At 36.3% G+C, this 17,221-nt stretch overlaps 1 protein-coding gene across 1 annotated transcript in view; it reads left to right on the forward strand.

Moving 5' to 3' along the window:
- The window catches only part of PLCE1 (phospholipase C epsilon 1), a 111,564-nt gene that overhangs the window by 50,024 nt on the left and 44,319 nt on the right, over positions 1 to 17,221 (forward strand). The window contains exon 3 of the mRNA XM_062495990.1: positions 14,532 to 14,848. Coding sequence (XP_062351974.1) covers positions 14,532 to 14,848 — 317 coding nt within the window. The remainder of the gene's footprint in view (positions 1 to 14,531; positions 14,849 to 17,221) is intronic.

The following is a 17,221-nucleotide window of genomic DNA, read 5'->3' on the forward strand; positions in this document are numbered from 1 at the left end:
AAAAAAGAAGAGGCTCTGCTGCAGGTACTGCTTGAAGGTGGTGGTTGGATTTGTATAAAAGGTCAATGTTTGGGAAAAGTCTTAAGGTATTTTCCATAACCATATGTATAAAATTAATTTCTCTAAAAAAGACATCAAGGAAAAATGAAAATGCATTTTTAATTGTTGTTTGCAAAGATAGAACTAGAACGGTGTCAGTAACTAGGATTTCTGTTTGCTTCCAAACCCCCAAAATATTGTACTTTCTTTTGTTCAAAAGAATCAGACAGATCCTTCAAAAAAACAAAACTTTTTTTGAACATCAAATGTTGGAAAATATTTCAGAAAGCTTGAGAAGGAAAAAAAGATTTAGTGATTGCATGGATTATGGTACATCAAGTTTGAAAACAGGAGGGCAGTAACAGCATGTTGTTTGAGAAAGTAAGAAAGCCCATGGAATTGCAAAGCCTAATGTCAGTGGAGCCATTTAGCTAGTCTGATGTCCTTCTAAGTTGTCTCTATTCTAGGCTCAGTAGTCGAAAGGCAACTGCTACTGTACAGCCTTCTGAAGAAGTCTGAGAACTATCATCCATCCACATGCCCAGCTTTTCCAGTGGTCATTGACACTCCAAGATAGAGAAGGGTGGCACTTCTAGTTTGAGTTTGTCTGTCATCAAGGACCAACCATTTGTTCTTGTAATGCATTTTTTCTGCTAGATTTAATTATTTAAAATCTGATATATTTACCCTGTTGGAAGGTGCTTACATGTCTACTACAGTCAAGTTTCCTCTCAATTTAACTTTATTAAAGTAAAATTATGCATTTCTAATGTAAATTTCTTTCTCTGGGTCTCACTATTCAAGCCTGGAATATTTTTATAGCTCTCTTTGTATACTCTGTGATTTGTCTGTGTCTTTAAAAAATACAGAAAAAATAACTGTGTATTATTGGTAGCATCCGTGATCTGTTCAGGGGGACCTATTTTTGCCAGCCACATCTCCTAGAAGCTCATAGAAAAATTTTGGTTTTAGGGTCCCATCTTAATTTTTTCAGAACCATTAACTTTAGGAAAGCAAGACTCCTTTTCATACACAGGATTTGCAGTTCTTATGTGTAGAATACTTCCTATTTCCAATAGATCTATAATGTGTACACTAACTTGACTATTCGCTTTTCTATTAAAGTCAGGTAAAATGCTTAACTGCTATGTAACAGTCCTGGAATCATTTGGGTTGGAAGGGTCTTAAAGAAAAATGTGCTTTATATTTCTAGTTGTTTTATTTTCTTGCTATATAAACAACATTGTTGACATAGTTGGCCCTAACTCCATTTAAAACCTTAACTGCAATACAGGTAGCAGTAGCACCACACGGAAGGAAGAGAAGTATTAATTTTTGCTGTGTACTTTTACTGAAGGAATTAATTGCATTTGGAGTCTTCAGGTTAAGGGAGATTTCTTAAAATCTGAGGAAGGTACTAGTTTTGAGTTTGTTTTCATATGGCAAAATCACTAGCTTTGAAAGTTTTCCTGTTAGGAAAGGACTGCCAACACCCTTGCTATATAATCCGCTGAAGCTTAATGACAAAGTCACAGTTCATTAAGGAGCCTTGTGACTGTTTAGAACAGCTTTTATGTAGCAAATGTATTAATCCTGTGTAAGCCAAATGTAATAAATACTTTCATTTTTTTTACAAGATAGCTAGTTTCATATATAGCTATACTCTGTTCGTTTGAACACAATCTTGTAAATGTATATTTCTTAATTTGCCTTATAATGCCCAAATGACATAAACTAAACAAAAACAATTATAGAAAATAATTGCTTATATAGCTGCTTATAGCAGGGTTTAGTCTAAGGAGAACTATAGCAATTTACTAGTGAAGTAGTAAAAAAGCTTGCAAGGATAATAAGTACTTAGAGCATTTATATTTGAGGTAGGATGAAGTAAGTAATATTGAGGCAAGTCATAGATGTTGAGATTGTTTAGATCTCTATTATGAAGTTAAGGTTGATTTAATACTTTGTGTAGTCTATTGTTTTACTTCTTTTGGCTTCCAGACATGTGCCTGCCCTGTTCTCTGCTGTCTGCTGTATTCCACTAATCCGTCTCTGGCTTAAACTCCTGCATCGTAGAACAGATTTCAGTTCTAAGTCTTAATCGCACAGGTTTCTCTGCTCTGTAATTTAAAAACATATGAAAGAAAGAATCAAAATCTTTTCAGCTTTGACTTATTGGCAATTCTTGTTATTGTGATGAGGTGTTTTCATTAAGCGTCATAATATTTTTGCTTTCTCAGTGCTACAGATTCTTTCTTGGACTTCAGAGTTTTATTAAGCATATCATCGTTTCCACTGGTGGCTCACCTGGCCACGTTTGTACTGCATAGCAGTCGTGTCTCTCTCTGAAGTGGTGAGGTAGCCCACGATGCCATTGGTCCTTCAGACCTTGGTATAGCCAGTGAAAGTATGTGGCTGTGCACTTGATGTATTCTGTATGTCTGTGGAAGGACCTTGATTATATTGCCCTGAGTTTTGCTGTGTATTCCTCTTTTTGGCTTTAAAATGCCTCTCAGCATCCTTTGAGTTGTGCTTCTGGCACAGCCTTTGTGATTCCAGAAACTTTGCTAAGAAGAGCTGGCTAGTAGCAATACTTTCTTAAAAGGAAAACTGGCATGATATAATACTTATATCATGAACGTGACTTACTCTGATGGGAAGGTGTAAATCCATGTTAATCCCTTTTAAAAATAGCATATGAATTTTCCTTAACTTCCCATCAACTTCCTCATGAGAAAAATTAGCTTGTTAAGGATGCAGGTTGTTACAATCCTTTCAAAAATGTTCTGGTAATTGGCATAATTAGATGTTTGCATTGAAAGGTACCTTTCAAAATTACCTTTTAAAATTTGGAAATTGTATTCTAGAGTAAGGAATAGCTTCTTTCATTTAGTTCTGTAAACTCATTACAGAATCCTTTTCTTCACTCAGTAAATTTAGCAATGAAATTTAGCAATAAATTTAGCAATTGAACTTTGCCAGGTATTGTACTACACTGGAAACTTGCATTGAAATTGTAAATAAGGAAAAAATGCGAGACTAAGAGGATTGCTGCTATTCTAGGCAGAAAGATTGGTTTTTCTCTCTCTGAATTATGAGAGGAAGTAGTTTACAGAAAAAAGTGTTGAATTACTTCCCTTCTGAAAAAAAACCAAACCCAACAGTATGGCAGTAATTTTACTTTATTCCTCTGTAGTTACAGACTTCCCATTTTTTTACGCTGGCTTCCTCAGTTCTACTTTAAACCTATAGAAAAAATGCTAATTTGACATATTGTACTTTTACAATACATATTCACCAATGAACTTGAGACAAGGCTGTGTCTGGGGAAGAAAAAAAGAACATAAACTAATTGAGCTAAAATAAACAAGAAACATGTATTAGGAAAGCCATCTGTGTTTTGCCTGCAAGGATCCCTTTGCATGTTGTGCATTGTAGTTTCTATCCATGAAGCGCTTTCGAGGTGAATTTGACTCCCTTCACTGGCAGACTCCTCTGGAGGGTCCCACAGCTTTCATCTGCTGTGTGTCTCCAGCTGCTTGCTTCTTTCATATAGCAGAATCTATGTGGAGGAAACGTCTTATGATACTATGAATTTTTTTCCTTACTTTAAAGGATCTGTTAAATAAGACCTTTTGTCCTGAGAGCAGAGCACCCAACCCAGGATATAAGTATCCATAAATAGATAGAGATACCATATCTATATACAGCCCGTAATACTGTGTTTCTCAGAAATGGCTATTAATACTAGCTTCGAAGATAGTCCACTTTTAATTCCAAACACAGGGGGAAAAAATGTAAATAATATGTAGAATACAGACAGAGCTCTGCAGGACATGAGAGAAGAGCCATTCCAAGTGGCTGCAGGTCATCATCAGTTAATGACAAATTCATTTTCACATCTTAAACATCTCCCTCTCTTTTTGACCAGTTTCAGTGAATACTTTTTTTAGTATGTCTTAAAATACTTTATACTTTAAAGCCATTTCTTTAGTAATGAAGTGTGAGTGCTGAATAGTTGTGAATTATGAGTATTAGCTTTGCCCTTCACCCTGTTATGTAATCCATCAATTTATTTCCAGTTCATAGTTTTTCTCCGTTTTTGGCATCTTTTTCAATTAGTGTCCTTGGTTCACTAATTTATTCTTGTGTAAGAGAATCTTCTCACATTTTTCTCTACATAGTGAATTTGGAGCTAGGAGGTATAATTACTGAAGTATTTCTTTTTAGCAGCATAGAACTCACTGTTAATAAGTCTTCGGTAAGTATGTTTATAAATGATGGTATTATCTTTAACAGCACTTTGAAAGGCCATATTGTTCTTATTAGCTTCTTCCTACTGTACACTGCTGACACGAAACTATTATCACAATAGTTTTGTGATGTTCCATGACATGTTTTTGACTGATGTCTTAATAAGTCAAGCAGTTTTCTCTGATGCGTGTTGGGGCATTTCTGTGTGTATGTTTAGATATATTTCCTGGATTTTGTTTTTTGTTAGAAATCCAAAAATCTTGGATATCAAATTAAATTGTAGCTGCTACAATAAATCTCCTATTCACAAGATGTTCTTATCCTCAGGGAATATTCAGAGCATGCAGTAGAGTCAGTAATTGAGTCCTCAGCAAAACTAAGTGGTGAAGGTGTAGATTCTGTAGGTGTTTCAGTTATGGAGAGATTGTATTTATATTATTCAAAGTGTAATATAAAATAAGTGAAAAACACTCCTTAGCAGATCATACAAAGGTATTTTGTACACAGGTGCACAGTCAACAGTATTTATGTTAGTGTTTCTGTTCTCTATCCATTTTCTGTGAAATAGTTATGTAGAGGACAGGTCTAAAACAAACTAGTGTTAGGAATAGATTCTGTCTGGGGAAGTGATGAAAGCAAGCCAGAATGATGAAAACTCTAAACTGATTGAACATTTTTCAAGCGTATTCCATTCCTTTAAAATTCTTTCACTGCTAAGCTTCTGGGCTTAAATCAGGAACATCTAATCAAGTGTTGTTTTTTCTGAATGTGGCTCGGATTAATTTTGTTCCAATAATCAGTAAGAATAATAAGCAAAACACCTTATGCAGCAGATTTGCTTGCCCTTTGGTCTGTGTGGAAAATCTGGTAGTGTGTCTGGTCTGTGTGGAAAATCTGGTAGTGTGTCTCATGCATCTGATTGTCTTTCCTTTGAAGATTCAAAAGGCAAGATAAATGAGTTTTAAGTGTTGTACACTTATCAGATCTTACTTAATTCTCATGTTATTCTTTGATATAATTATACTTAAGTTCTCAGATTGGCATCTGCTAACACCAATGGCAGTTTTAGTATTTGCTTCACTTGGTATGACACTGAAGCCATAGGAAACATTCTTACTGTTTTTACTTTGAAGGACTATATTTAATAATTGTTTTCCTAAATGAAACACTTTTCATTTGAATAGTTATTTGAACTTGGGCATTCCTGTGCAGTATTTGGGAAACTGGACCAGTTGGGAGCAGACAATTACTCTTTCCTACCTATCCTTGAAGTGTCACTGTCATATATAATCTGGTCTTCAGGATAACACCAAAGTAAGGAAGATGATGCTTTTTTACAAAATGTATTTCTGAGGAGCTTAAAGCCAAAAAAAGAGTTTTAATTTGTGCTTGTGGTAATTTTTAAAGGTTGTGCAGCAAGGTGCAAACTTCAACAGATCATTAGTTAAATGCTGGGATTGCTGATGTCAACGTCCAGAGCACTCAGGCTAGAAAGGAATGCCTCAAGGCTGAGGCTCTGAAACACTGAAAATGCCTGTTGTTGCAGTTTTGCAGTTATTTACATTATGAATGCTTTATTTTGCTGCAGCTATCATTTGATAGTCTTTGAAAATTAGAAAAAGTTCCTAAAACAAGAACAAAAGAGAAAATACAGAAAATCAGTATCATAAGCCCTTGCTTTAATGGGTACCTAACTTGTACATAAATCTTATTTTTAACATCCTTCTTTTCCATAGGTGTGTGTGTATATATATTCTCAAGTTACATTTTTGTTGGCATTTTCGCTTATACTCACTAATTTATAACAGAGCTTTTCATTCTTAAAATTAAAAAGCTTCTGCATTACATAAATGGAAAAAAAATAGAAATAAGATTAATTTTTACTGTCTTGATCAAAATACTCAGATTTGGAACCTGACTTGTGATTCTTTCATTCTGTCTAATTGCTGGATGTTTCTCCTTTGCAGCATTAACTCAATGTTGTATACATTTTAATTTAATTTTGAACAGCAGTTTCTGCTTTGATTTTGGACATGGCTTGCATCAGTTTTGGGAGGTGAGGTTAAACCTTGAGTTCTGCTTTAACTCAAGCAGTAACAAGTTCATTTTGCAGTGAGAATTGTACAGTTCTTTTTCTACAGCACTTTTCTCTTCCAAAGTAAACTCATAAATCCTCCCTTTTGACCATTTTGTTCTTATGGGCTGGAATTTATCTAGTAATTTACATGCACATTTGTTTAGCATTTGAACTTAACATTCCATATGCTGTGCTGTATTTATATCCATATCTTAAAAGGTCTTGAATACAGATGATGCACAGAGACCCTTCCTGCTGGTGTGTTGCTCAAGTCAAAATCCTGTTAGTCTACCACTGCGACAGCCTTTAGGAGAAAGATTTGTGAAATGTACGTGAAAGTGGAATATTTCTGAAATCATTCAGGAGTTTTGCAAAGGAGGGGATTCATTAGATGGGATTTCATTGTAGGAAAATAATGAAAAACCTGAAAACACTTTAACAGCAAGTATAGTGGTATTGTATCAACCTCTTTCCAGCCTTTTCACATACCTGTTACACTGTGATATAAAGGTGTAGATTTAGAAGATCAGTCATTATGGCCCAGAATCCCTTTACCCAGCCTTCCTATTGACAGTTGTCTCTGAAGCAATGAGATCTCGTGTCTGGTCTTGCACAGTGTGTGCTGCAGCATGCCACAGCATGACAGATGGCATGTTGGTATCAAACAGCTTTTGAGAGCTAATTTTCAGCCAGTCAACCAGACATTCACAGTCTATCTACCAAATTATAATTAAACCTTCTTCTGGCAGATGTTCTGAAACCAGGATATAGTTTAATGCAGCAGTAGGTGAAGGTCCCCTAAAATAGCAGGGCACAGGTGGCCCATTGGCATACATGTAGACTGGAAGCAATAAAGCTGCTTTCTGACTAAACATGTAGGTGGTGTAGATGGATCTCTTCAGACTTCTGGCAGCACTGCTGATTCATCTCTCCATAATACCTATAAGTATGTCTATGTTCAGCCAAGCCCTATGTGACACAGGGTGTAACAGCCCTTTGTAGCTGAGCTATCCATTTGCTATTCTGTTAGCCTCAGGGTCATTTGTTACAGCACTGCCTTCAGCCTATTATTTCAGGTGCAGAAGAAATGTTTACTGACTGGAGTTAACACACAAAAGCCATATTGATTCTTATGCAGATATTCTGGATCCATTCCTAGTTGTACTTTTCTGCATGAGGATGCAGTCTCAGCTCTTTGCTAGCTGCCCTGAAAATGGAAAGGAATTGGAAAAGCAGCATCAAAGTGAATAAATTTTGTCCCGAGATCTTCTGACTTTGCAAAGTCAAAATTAATGTTAATCTGCTACTCTTTGTATCTTTTTTTCTTGGGAGTGTACAGCCAGAAGTAAACCCAGTGGATCTATTTATTATGGACAGGCCTGTGATTTTTTTTATCAGCTGTAGCCAGTACCAGACAACCTGCATACAGAGAGGAAATGGTTGGTTAAATGTGTTGGCAGTATATGGTAATTCAGAGACAAGCAGCCAAGTTCTCTTGTATGCTGCAAAATATTTCCATGAATGACTCAGTCTCGTGGAGTGGTAAAAGCCCTTGGATACATTTCCAGAAATCTGAGCAGCAGTGTGGAAGTAATTACACAGGGCAGTGTAGATGTACACTAGGGATGATGGGAGGCAGGCATGGTCGTTAAGGTGTGGTGAAATCATGGTGATGATTTGAATTCCATTCGTGTATTATGTCAGTGCTTAAATTTCACAGGATAGTCTGAGTTGGAAGGGACCTGGAAGGATCACTGAGTCCAGCTCTTAAGTGAATGGCCGACACAGGGAGTGAACACCCGACTTTGGTATTATTAGCACATGCTCCAGCCAATGCAGCTAATATCAGTATATCTAGCTTAGAACCAGGATCTTGTAACCCAGCCATAAACAGAATGTAAGTAGGTTTTCAAGCTTATACTTATGGGTAGGAACTTCTGAAAAATGTAAGGACCGCTATGTAATTGTTAACTCAAAGTTAATACATTAATAAATAATTCATGCTGATCATCTTTAAATCAACTTTACAATCTGAATTGATGTTTTGTTGAGCATTGGTTTTACCCTGTAAAAATGTTTACTCAACTTTTTTGGTTTAAGAAAAAAAATTCTTTCCCATGCATGTGAATCTCAACTGTCCTAATAATTATGTCACTTTTTTGGACAACTTAAATTTGTTTCAAGAAATTATATAGGCAGGTTGTAACTCTAGCTGTACAATACTTTCACTTTTTTTTCTGGGATTTCACATGATTGATGTTATAATTGCAAAATTTTAAAAGTGTGTTCAGAGTCTGGTTTTCAAAACTGAGCTCTTTGCCAGTTCCTAAAGCAAGAAGTGATTTTAGGAGTAAGTGACTGTTGTTACCATCACTCCATATCTTTCTCTTTGCTGAATTCCACTGTGCAGTCAGGTCATGAGTCAGGATTTTGTGGTATATAATGTAATTCAATTCAGTTATACTTCAACATGCTAGTTGCCTTTTAAAAAAAATCCTCTCCAGAGGTTTCATAAATCTGCTCAGCAATAAAATCTCAGCCTCAGTAGAAGTACCTGTGTGTTACAGTTTCAGGGTGTTCTATTTCCAGCAAAATTGTTTTCTACAAGTGATTTCTACCTTTTCTCTTTGTACTATAGAAACTATTGCTTTTTTCACCTGGCCCAAAGTGTAACTTGCTGCTGTTACCCAAGAGAAGATCACCTTCTCCAATGTCTTGCTATTACTATGATTGAATTAAACTCAAAGCAGGCTTTCTTGAACAAGCTGTGAAGTTTGCTGTTTCTATTCCAAACCTGAAAAGGATCCTGTGCCCTCAGAGTGCATTGGTAATCTTACTTGGTCTAATAAAAAAAAAATCTTTTTTTCTACTGATGCCAGCTCGTCTTCTTTTCTTCAGGTTATCTCAGTGTCTTCTGCTAGCTGATGCTTAGGTCATAATGAACTCCAGCTTTCTTTAGTGCAAGTACCCTGTAGATCAGAGCTCCCCTGCTAATAATAATTTTCAGTGCCTGCTGATAGGCAGTTTTAAGAGGTAGCCCATATTGCTAGATTTAGGTATATGGAGAGAGAACTTGTATGTCTTCTCATTCTTTGATTACTTGAGTCATAAGCAAATATGAAGACAGAATGGATCTATTAATTTCAGTGGTTTCTACAGTGAAATTAAACTTGAGCTTGATCCTGTTCTGTGTAAAGTTTCCCATGAAGTTAAATATCAGGCTCTAATAGTGGAGTGAGTTGTTTGCAGTCAAAATTGATAATGGTGAATTCATGGTCATTAAGAGAGAGAGAGAGAGATTTTTAATTAGATAGAAGAGAAACAGGAAATTAACAAGCATGTTGGTTTGGTTATTATGGTACCGAGATATGTTGCATCCAAGGGACAGCAAAACAATGCTATCCCAGTTATGCTGATCTGTCCTGGAAGCTGGTGTTCAATTAAACTGCCATATATTACATAGGTGTCTTCTGCTTGGGGGAGCTTTCATTGTATTTTCCTCTCTTTTGAACAGAACAGTTCTACATTTTATATATTGCCAGCTGTTCTTCTGTGGCTATTTCTTAATTTTCTTTTTCTGTGGTCAGTTTTTATTTTCTCACTGTACACATAATCCATATGAACAGTTTTGAGGATTTCTGTAGCATAGCTTACTAAAAAGGCTTCTATTATAATCCATTTATTGCACACATTTTAATACCAGCAGAGAAAAATATTCCTCAAAGATTTTCCTATACTTTCAGTTATATTACTATAATGTAATGGAAACAAAGTCTATTATCAAAAAACCGTCTAAGTTAAAGGATGTCATATAGAACGAGAAGGATCTAAGAATAAAACTAACACAGAAATCCAGTTATTGAATCTTTCAGTTCATCAAACTTCATTGCAAGTAGATTTTCATATTCTAGGCAGGCTTACTCTTTTGAGGTTGTATTCATTTAAAAAATGTAGTGACTTTTCCCTGGCACTCTGTATTTTTCTCCCATTCTTAAAAAGATTATTCTTTTTTTAGAGAAGAAGAGACCTCCTTGTTCCCATGGGCATTAGCAATGATTAAGTCAGTCCATGACTCCTTTGTTAAAGCTAAGCAGAGGTTATCTTGTTTTGATTAATAAAAGCAATACTTGCTATGTTAGAGATTATCTGCTTCAGCTGTTTATCAGTGGGATAAGCAAAGCTATCAATTATGCAACTCAAAAGTGAATAGTCTGGGTCCTCATTTTCTTGTAGTATTTTTGCATTAACTTGATGTGGTAGAACACAAAAACCCAGTTTCATTTACTGCAGCAGCAGCTAATTTTAGTGAGGATTGTATCTTGCCTTAACTGTAAAAAATAATACTGTGCTTTTGGTCTGAAAGCAGTTCCATTCTGCAAGTTACTCTAAGGACCTGGCCATTCTTTGAAGTACAGAAAGATACTATGGGTTTCCTGAAGAACATAAACTGACAACACAAAGCTGGAGGATTTGTGTATTAGACTGGATAAGGAGTTTTATAGCAGAAACAGATCCATTGCCAGAGTGAAAAATGGTAGAAGTCTGAAGCATACACACACAAAAAAATGCAAAAATAGCTCAGGAAAAAAAACTAGTATAACACAGGCAAAGAGACACAAAAAGGAATAGAATTTCATGCAGAGTGTAAATCATGGAAGGTGGTGAAGTTGAGAGTAACGATCCTGGATTTTCTCTGATAAAACACAGAAGACTGGAATGAGGAAAGAGAAAAATGTCTGGATCTGGAGAGGTAAATTATGCCAACAACCAAGACTTGCAAAGATGTGAATTATGGAAGAATTAAATATTTATAGGTGTAGAAAAAGTTGTAAATAAGACTGAAATAAGTTATTCTACTTACTTAGGTAAGTTATTTCTACTTCTTTAGTATTTATAGCCATACTTTAGCCATGAGCTGTGCGCCTTCTGATTTCTGTTTAGCATATGCTCCTCTCCTTGGATATCAGCTGCATTTTTGCTGCAGCAGCCTGTTCCATGGGCTCACATTACAGAGAGAATTTACATAAATTTCTTTCAGTTTAATGAAGAACTGTGAAATGCTTGAATGTTTGAAATACAGTATTTTGAATCAGGAAGTGTTTTATTTATTTTCAGTCTTCTTCCAAATCCAGAAATACTAGTGGCTGCTCTTGAATCATCTTGGCTTAGGTTCCATGAAAGGATTTTCTTTTTGACAGCTTCATTTTTCTGTTAGAGTGAAGCTGGGTTGTGAAGATTTAATTGTGAATGATGATAGTTCCATTAAAGGTAGTTCCGTTAAAGGCCCTGAAAATCCCTGCACTAGCTGTCTGCTGGGTTTGATCAATGGGCAGTCAGTCTAGTGAAATGCAGTTCTAATGAGATATGTATTCCTGGTGGTTTCTGGCAATATAGTGATTTGCTTTAGAGCCAGCCTTAGCTATGCTATGGTCCCTTGTTCTTAGATGTGAGAGTTGTATTAAGTGGAGCCTGAAGGGTGATTATACTTAGGCAAGGTAAAGTGTAAAAGATCATGATCTGTGCTCTAGCTTATTGCAAATTCAGTGTCAAATTTTGCCAGATTTTGAGGTCTTTGTGCATAGTGTAGTTGGTACTGTGATGGAGATGGTAAATTATTAAGGATGTACCTTTAAACCTAATCAGCAAGCAGTGCATTGTGGAAAAGCCCATCTTCACTCTTATGTTATCTCTCTTTCCTCAGTCAACAGGCACTCCTTATAGAGTTATATCTTCATTTCTTGCCATATTGACAGCTATAAGGTGTTTACAGCTGTACTTACCAAAAAATGTTGGATTTGCAAAGCCAGTATCGCTGTGGCATTGCACCGTCCATAGTACTTGCTCTCTGTCTCCTGTGATATGTGATCACCTGCCAGCTGAGCCGTGATCTGAGCTGTCTGGGCCAATTGTCCTTTCCTGACCTCAGTGCTTGTTCCAAAGACTGCATGTTTCTGACAGCTGCAGCTTTTTACCAATTGGGATGTGCTAGTTGCCTTCTGGGACTGCATCTTCTGGTGCAGTTTTGTCTGAAAAGGATCCACTTTTTTTCACTAAGACTAAACTAAAGCACAGTAAGTGAGGGTGCTTTGGTGATTCACTTCAGAAGTCCATTTGAGATCTAAAATAAATGTACAATACAGCCACAACCAAACACCCTCCGTTTCAGGGGTGAGGCAGAGGGGAGGTTGGTGCTGGCTGTACTTCCTGTGCCTCAAGTGGAAAAAGCTGTCATGCATGAAGAGTCTGTGAGGCACTGTGACTTCTAGGGAGCAAATGGGTGCTGGTGGATGTTTGTGTCATGGCTTCTGTATCATCCTCTTACTGAGATAATGCTGGTTGTGATAGTGACAGTTCAGTCCATATATGTAAATCGTCTTAATACATAATCCTTCTAGTATAAAATGAACATTGTATTTTGCATTGTTTTTATTTTGGAATAAGCTTGTGTTCTGTTGCAAAGTCAAGAATAGTGCACATGAGCTTTTAGTGCTTTTTATTATGAAACCTCTCAGAACAGTTCTGTGCAGATTGAAGCAGGAAACAGAATTGAAGTCTCACGTAGAATTGAAGCAAACACGACTGAAAGGGAGCCCAGAAGCTCACTGCACTCCACCTGTTGCTCAAACCAGCAGTGCCACGTCAGTGGTGTTCTTTACTGGCTTTTCCCCCTCAATCTTTCCTGCAGGTGTTCAATGGCAGAGATTTCTCAATATCTACAGATACTGTGTAGCACGTGTTCCGTATCACTGAAGTTACATATGCTCCCCACTATATCACTGAGATACTGCTTGCTGCAGATCAAGCCCATTGTTTTTTTTTGCTTAGTAGTCTAGACAGAAACAATTTGTCTTTGTTCTTTCAGAAGTCTCTTCTGTATTTGAGCATTTTTCAATAGGTTCTGTTTGCCCAAAGAGTTTAGTTAGGGCTACTGTGATTTATCAATTGACTTTCAGTAGAATAAAGAATATTCAGAAAAGCCAATTTTCTGTCTTTTTAACTTCCCTCTGATTAATAATAGTTTGCACAAAATGACTGAGAGTGGAAAACTCATGTAGCATGTTTTATGTTTATTATAAATGACTGAATTTTATCAGTCATTATGAACTTGAGTTTTTTTTTTCTTTTTTAGAGAAAAGAAAGCACATTTGCTCCCTATCTCAGAGGAGAGCTTATATATATATTCAAAAAATTGGGCAAAAGATAGATCTAGGGTGTACTTCCATTATGTGTGGAAAAAATCACAGAAGATATTTCATGAAACAATGCAAAAAATTAAACTCCTTTTTCTGAGAATGAGGAAGAGTATCTAATATGTGGCTATGAATGTTTTTACATTTTAGTAATTCTTGGAAAATTGTTCAGGGAACCCATTCTAAACTTATCTAGTAAGAAGACTCACTCACTATTTTGGAATCATTGTGTTGATGTTTCATGCTTCCCACACGATCTTAGAAAGCTTGCCTTCTTCCTTCTTAGGAAAAGTTTTATTTTTCAAGAGATATCAATGCTGGGATATTATAAAACTACCATGAATGTTTTGTGTTAACGGATAAAACATGTGTACTCCCAAATATATGCATTTTCTGAGAGGAATGAAAAATATTTTGTAGCCTTGGACATTTGGTTTCACGATGCAGCAAGCTCAGATAGAATTTATCTTATAGCAAGTGGATTATTAAAAAAAAAAAATGCTGATGGACCTGGGTTTTAAATTATCATTATACCTTATTTCTTGTGGGAATAGGATCTCAGTGCCCCAGTCAGGGCCTCAAACTGCTTTGCACCATGGCTGTTGCATGGAGGCAAAGGAAAGGCACACTCTGCCAGATGACCCTTTTATTTGAGGCTGTGACAAGGCCACAGGTGCTGGAAGGTGTTTGGATGTTTCTGGAAGCAAGTGTGTTTTGGCAGGTGGCTTTGCAATCTCCTAACTCTAGTTGCCCTCCATCTAGCCAACACGAGATATAAAGGCATGCATAAAAACCCCACATAAAAGAACATATTAGGTTGTTTAAATAGAAAGTATTTAGAATATAGCTTATTGCTGAGTAAATGAATGAACAGTTTAACAAAACCAAAATACCAAGTTGTCTTGCTTTTACACAGCACGGTTTAGGAGTTAAAGGCAAAGCCTAACTAATTATTTTTTGTTTTGTTTTAGAACGCCAAGCGTGTACATCTATGGCTGGCTCCAGCGTCCTCGCCTCCAGCGTGGCCGGTATCAGCAAGGAGCTGATGGAACTGCAGCACCTCATCCAGTTCCCGGAGGAGGTGGCCAGCATTCTGACCGAGCAGGAGCAGGAGCTCTACCACAAAGTCTTACCCATCGACTACCTCTGCTTTCTAACCAGGGACTTGGGTAATGCTGACTGTCAAAGCAAGCTGCCATCTATTAAGGCATCCATATCTGCTACTATTCTTTCTTCTCCCAATGGTGAACATAATGCTGTAGAAGATCTTGTGACACGGTTTAATGAGGTAAAACAATACTTTTAAATTGCTTTTCATGAGGGTTATTACCTGATGTGTGGGCTAGTTATTTCCTTTATCTCTTAAGAGCTGGATTTAGCTGTAACAACAAATTTTAAAAATAAAACTTAAGGTGATCAGGGATTTAGCTAGATAACTTGCACTGGATTTAATTGGAACTAGATGACCAATTTTCTCAGTGAGGTTGGGAAACAGTGGCCTAACATTTTCTTGCACATTGTAAAGTAAACATGAAGAAAAAAACTTACAGACTTCTAATTCTTTGTATTTATACTGACAGTATGGGGTACAGTTTCAGTAAATCTATTATTTTGTTTAGGTGCGGGAGTTCTGTTTATTTGTTTTGGATTTTTGTAGACTAAGCGTGATCTTAGGAGTCAGCACAGAAGTATTATAAACTAGAATTTTCTGTATTTTCTGTAATTTAACTACACTAATATGTATTATTTATTTATTTAATCACTGTGTGTGTCTTGAGCATTGTTATACAAAGAAGTGTCACTTGGCATGACATTTTTTTAAGCCAAATGTTGAGTTCTTTAGTGAGATTTTATTTTCTTTTTAGGAAGGTGGTCTTCTGATGAGTTTAATAGAAAATTTATTAAGGATTGAGAAAATGGTAAAAAAAATCCACCCAAAACCCCAACCCAAATCAAAATCAAGTCACTTTAAAAAAACCTCATGTTTTAGCTGCAGAAACATGGAACAGTTGTTTCCTCTTTTGGGAGGGTGAACTATTTGCAGTGTTAGCAGTTTGTAGAATTGTAGAAGTGGAATAAAGTGAAGATAAAGTTGAGTTAATTATTTTTTAGTTTGCTATCCACTGCATTCTTATGGTGGGTGAGATGAAAATCATGCGGGTAACCTAAAAACCAGCATAAAATAAGTAAATATAGAAGATTAAAGAAGAATATGTAGTGGCGTCCAGTGAACTTTCTGTGTGCTGGCAAAGAAGAATCTGTGGGTGAATATTTAGCATGTTTCAAAGTGTTCCTTATTCTTGCATGTTACTGAGATTTAGCAACTAAAATAGAGTAAATATATTGTCTTCTTTCACCTCATTCAATTACGGGAACATACATAAAAGTTGCAACTACAATATTCAGTCTTGAAACAGAGCCTAAAAAATAGTTTAAGTTAGCTGCAGTGGCAGTACTCAAGAGGACACTGTGTCTGGTGTGTCTGGAGAGGTGCTGACCCAGCTGGGGCCCTCCTTCCTGTGGGGCTTCTCTTACACTGGTCACCAGATGAGGCCAGGGGACACAAGGTGCACTGGCCAAGCTGGGCTACAGCCTGGTGAGGCACAATGCCAGGGCAGCTTCTTGAGGACATGTCACAGCTGTACAAATTAAACTGACCATAATTGTATTCTGACATTGAAGGGGCATAGGATTGAAAAGCAAGTGGGTGAAGAAGTCTTGTCAGAAATGACTGAGTCTGTCCTATACCAATGACAAATTTAGCATTAAAGTTGCCTTTTGATAAAATAGTCAGCATTATCTTTTAGTCTTAGAGGTTTGTGACTTAGCAGTTTTCCTTGTCTAGCATTCCTTGTTTGGTAATGGTACAGGATAGTTTTTCATATAATTTGAATTAATTCCCAAATATTCAGTGCACAGATTATTTGGTATTTCATGCAATAGATTATTTGAAGTATAATCTGGAATAACTTTTTAAAAACATCGATGTTATATGTTTAAATGGAGCTATTGTACAATATTTACTGCTTGTAATAAATCACTATTTTGCTATATGCTTTTATCTTATTGTGGAGTATATCAGTTGCCACAGCCAATCACAAGCTTGAACTCTCAAAATGTCTTTGTTTATAAATGGAAAGAAAATTCTTGTACAAAGAGTCATGATTTTGTTGGCAAAACTCAGTGAGCACTTGCTGATTTTTTTGGCATTGCCTATAGAAATACTGAAGTGTATTTATAATGTGGGAGCCAAAATTACTTTTAGGATGACAGGCTTCTGATACATGATGGGGAAAAACAGTTCCATGTCATTGTTCTGTTAAATAACAATTATATTATTTAGAGTATTTTTCATAAAGCAGTATACTTTTTAATATTTTTTCTGATGACACGTAGTAAGGAGGAACGCTTTATAATACTTGTGTAAAATGACAGTCAATCTGGAAGATTTTGGGCTACGTGCGTTCAGTATCACCAGCCATAAATAAAGCCTGTAGTCTTTAAGGTCTGATTAAAAATGTAATTGCATAATAGTGGAGCCTTGGGCACAATATGTACCCACTGGTGAGACACAGCTCATACTTAATTTACTGCTAATAATATCCAATTGATCTTAGAGTCTCATCAGAGCAAGACTGTAGACAAAGCTAAAGGCAGATAT

The sequence above is a fragment of the Cinclus cinclus genome, chromosome 7 (assembly GCF_963662255.1).
Source record: "Cinclus cinclus chromosome 7, bCinCin1.1, whole genome shotgun sequence".
Lineage (NCBI taxonomy): Eukaryota > Metazoa > Chordata > Aves > Passeriformes > Cinclidae > Cinclus > Cinclus cinclus.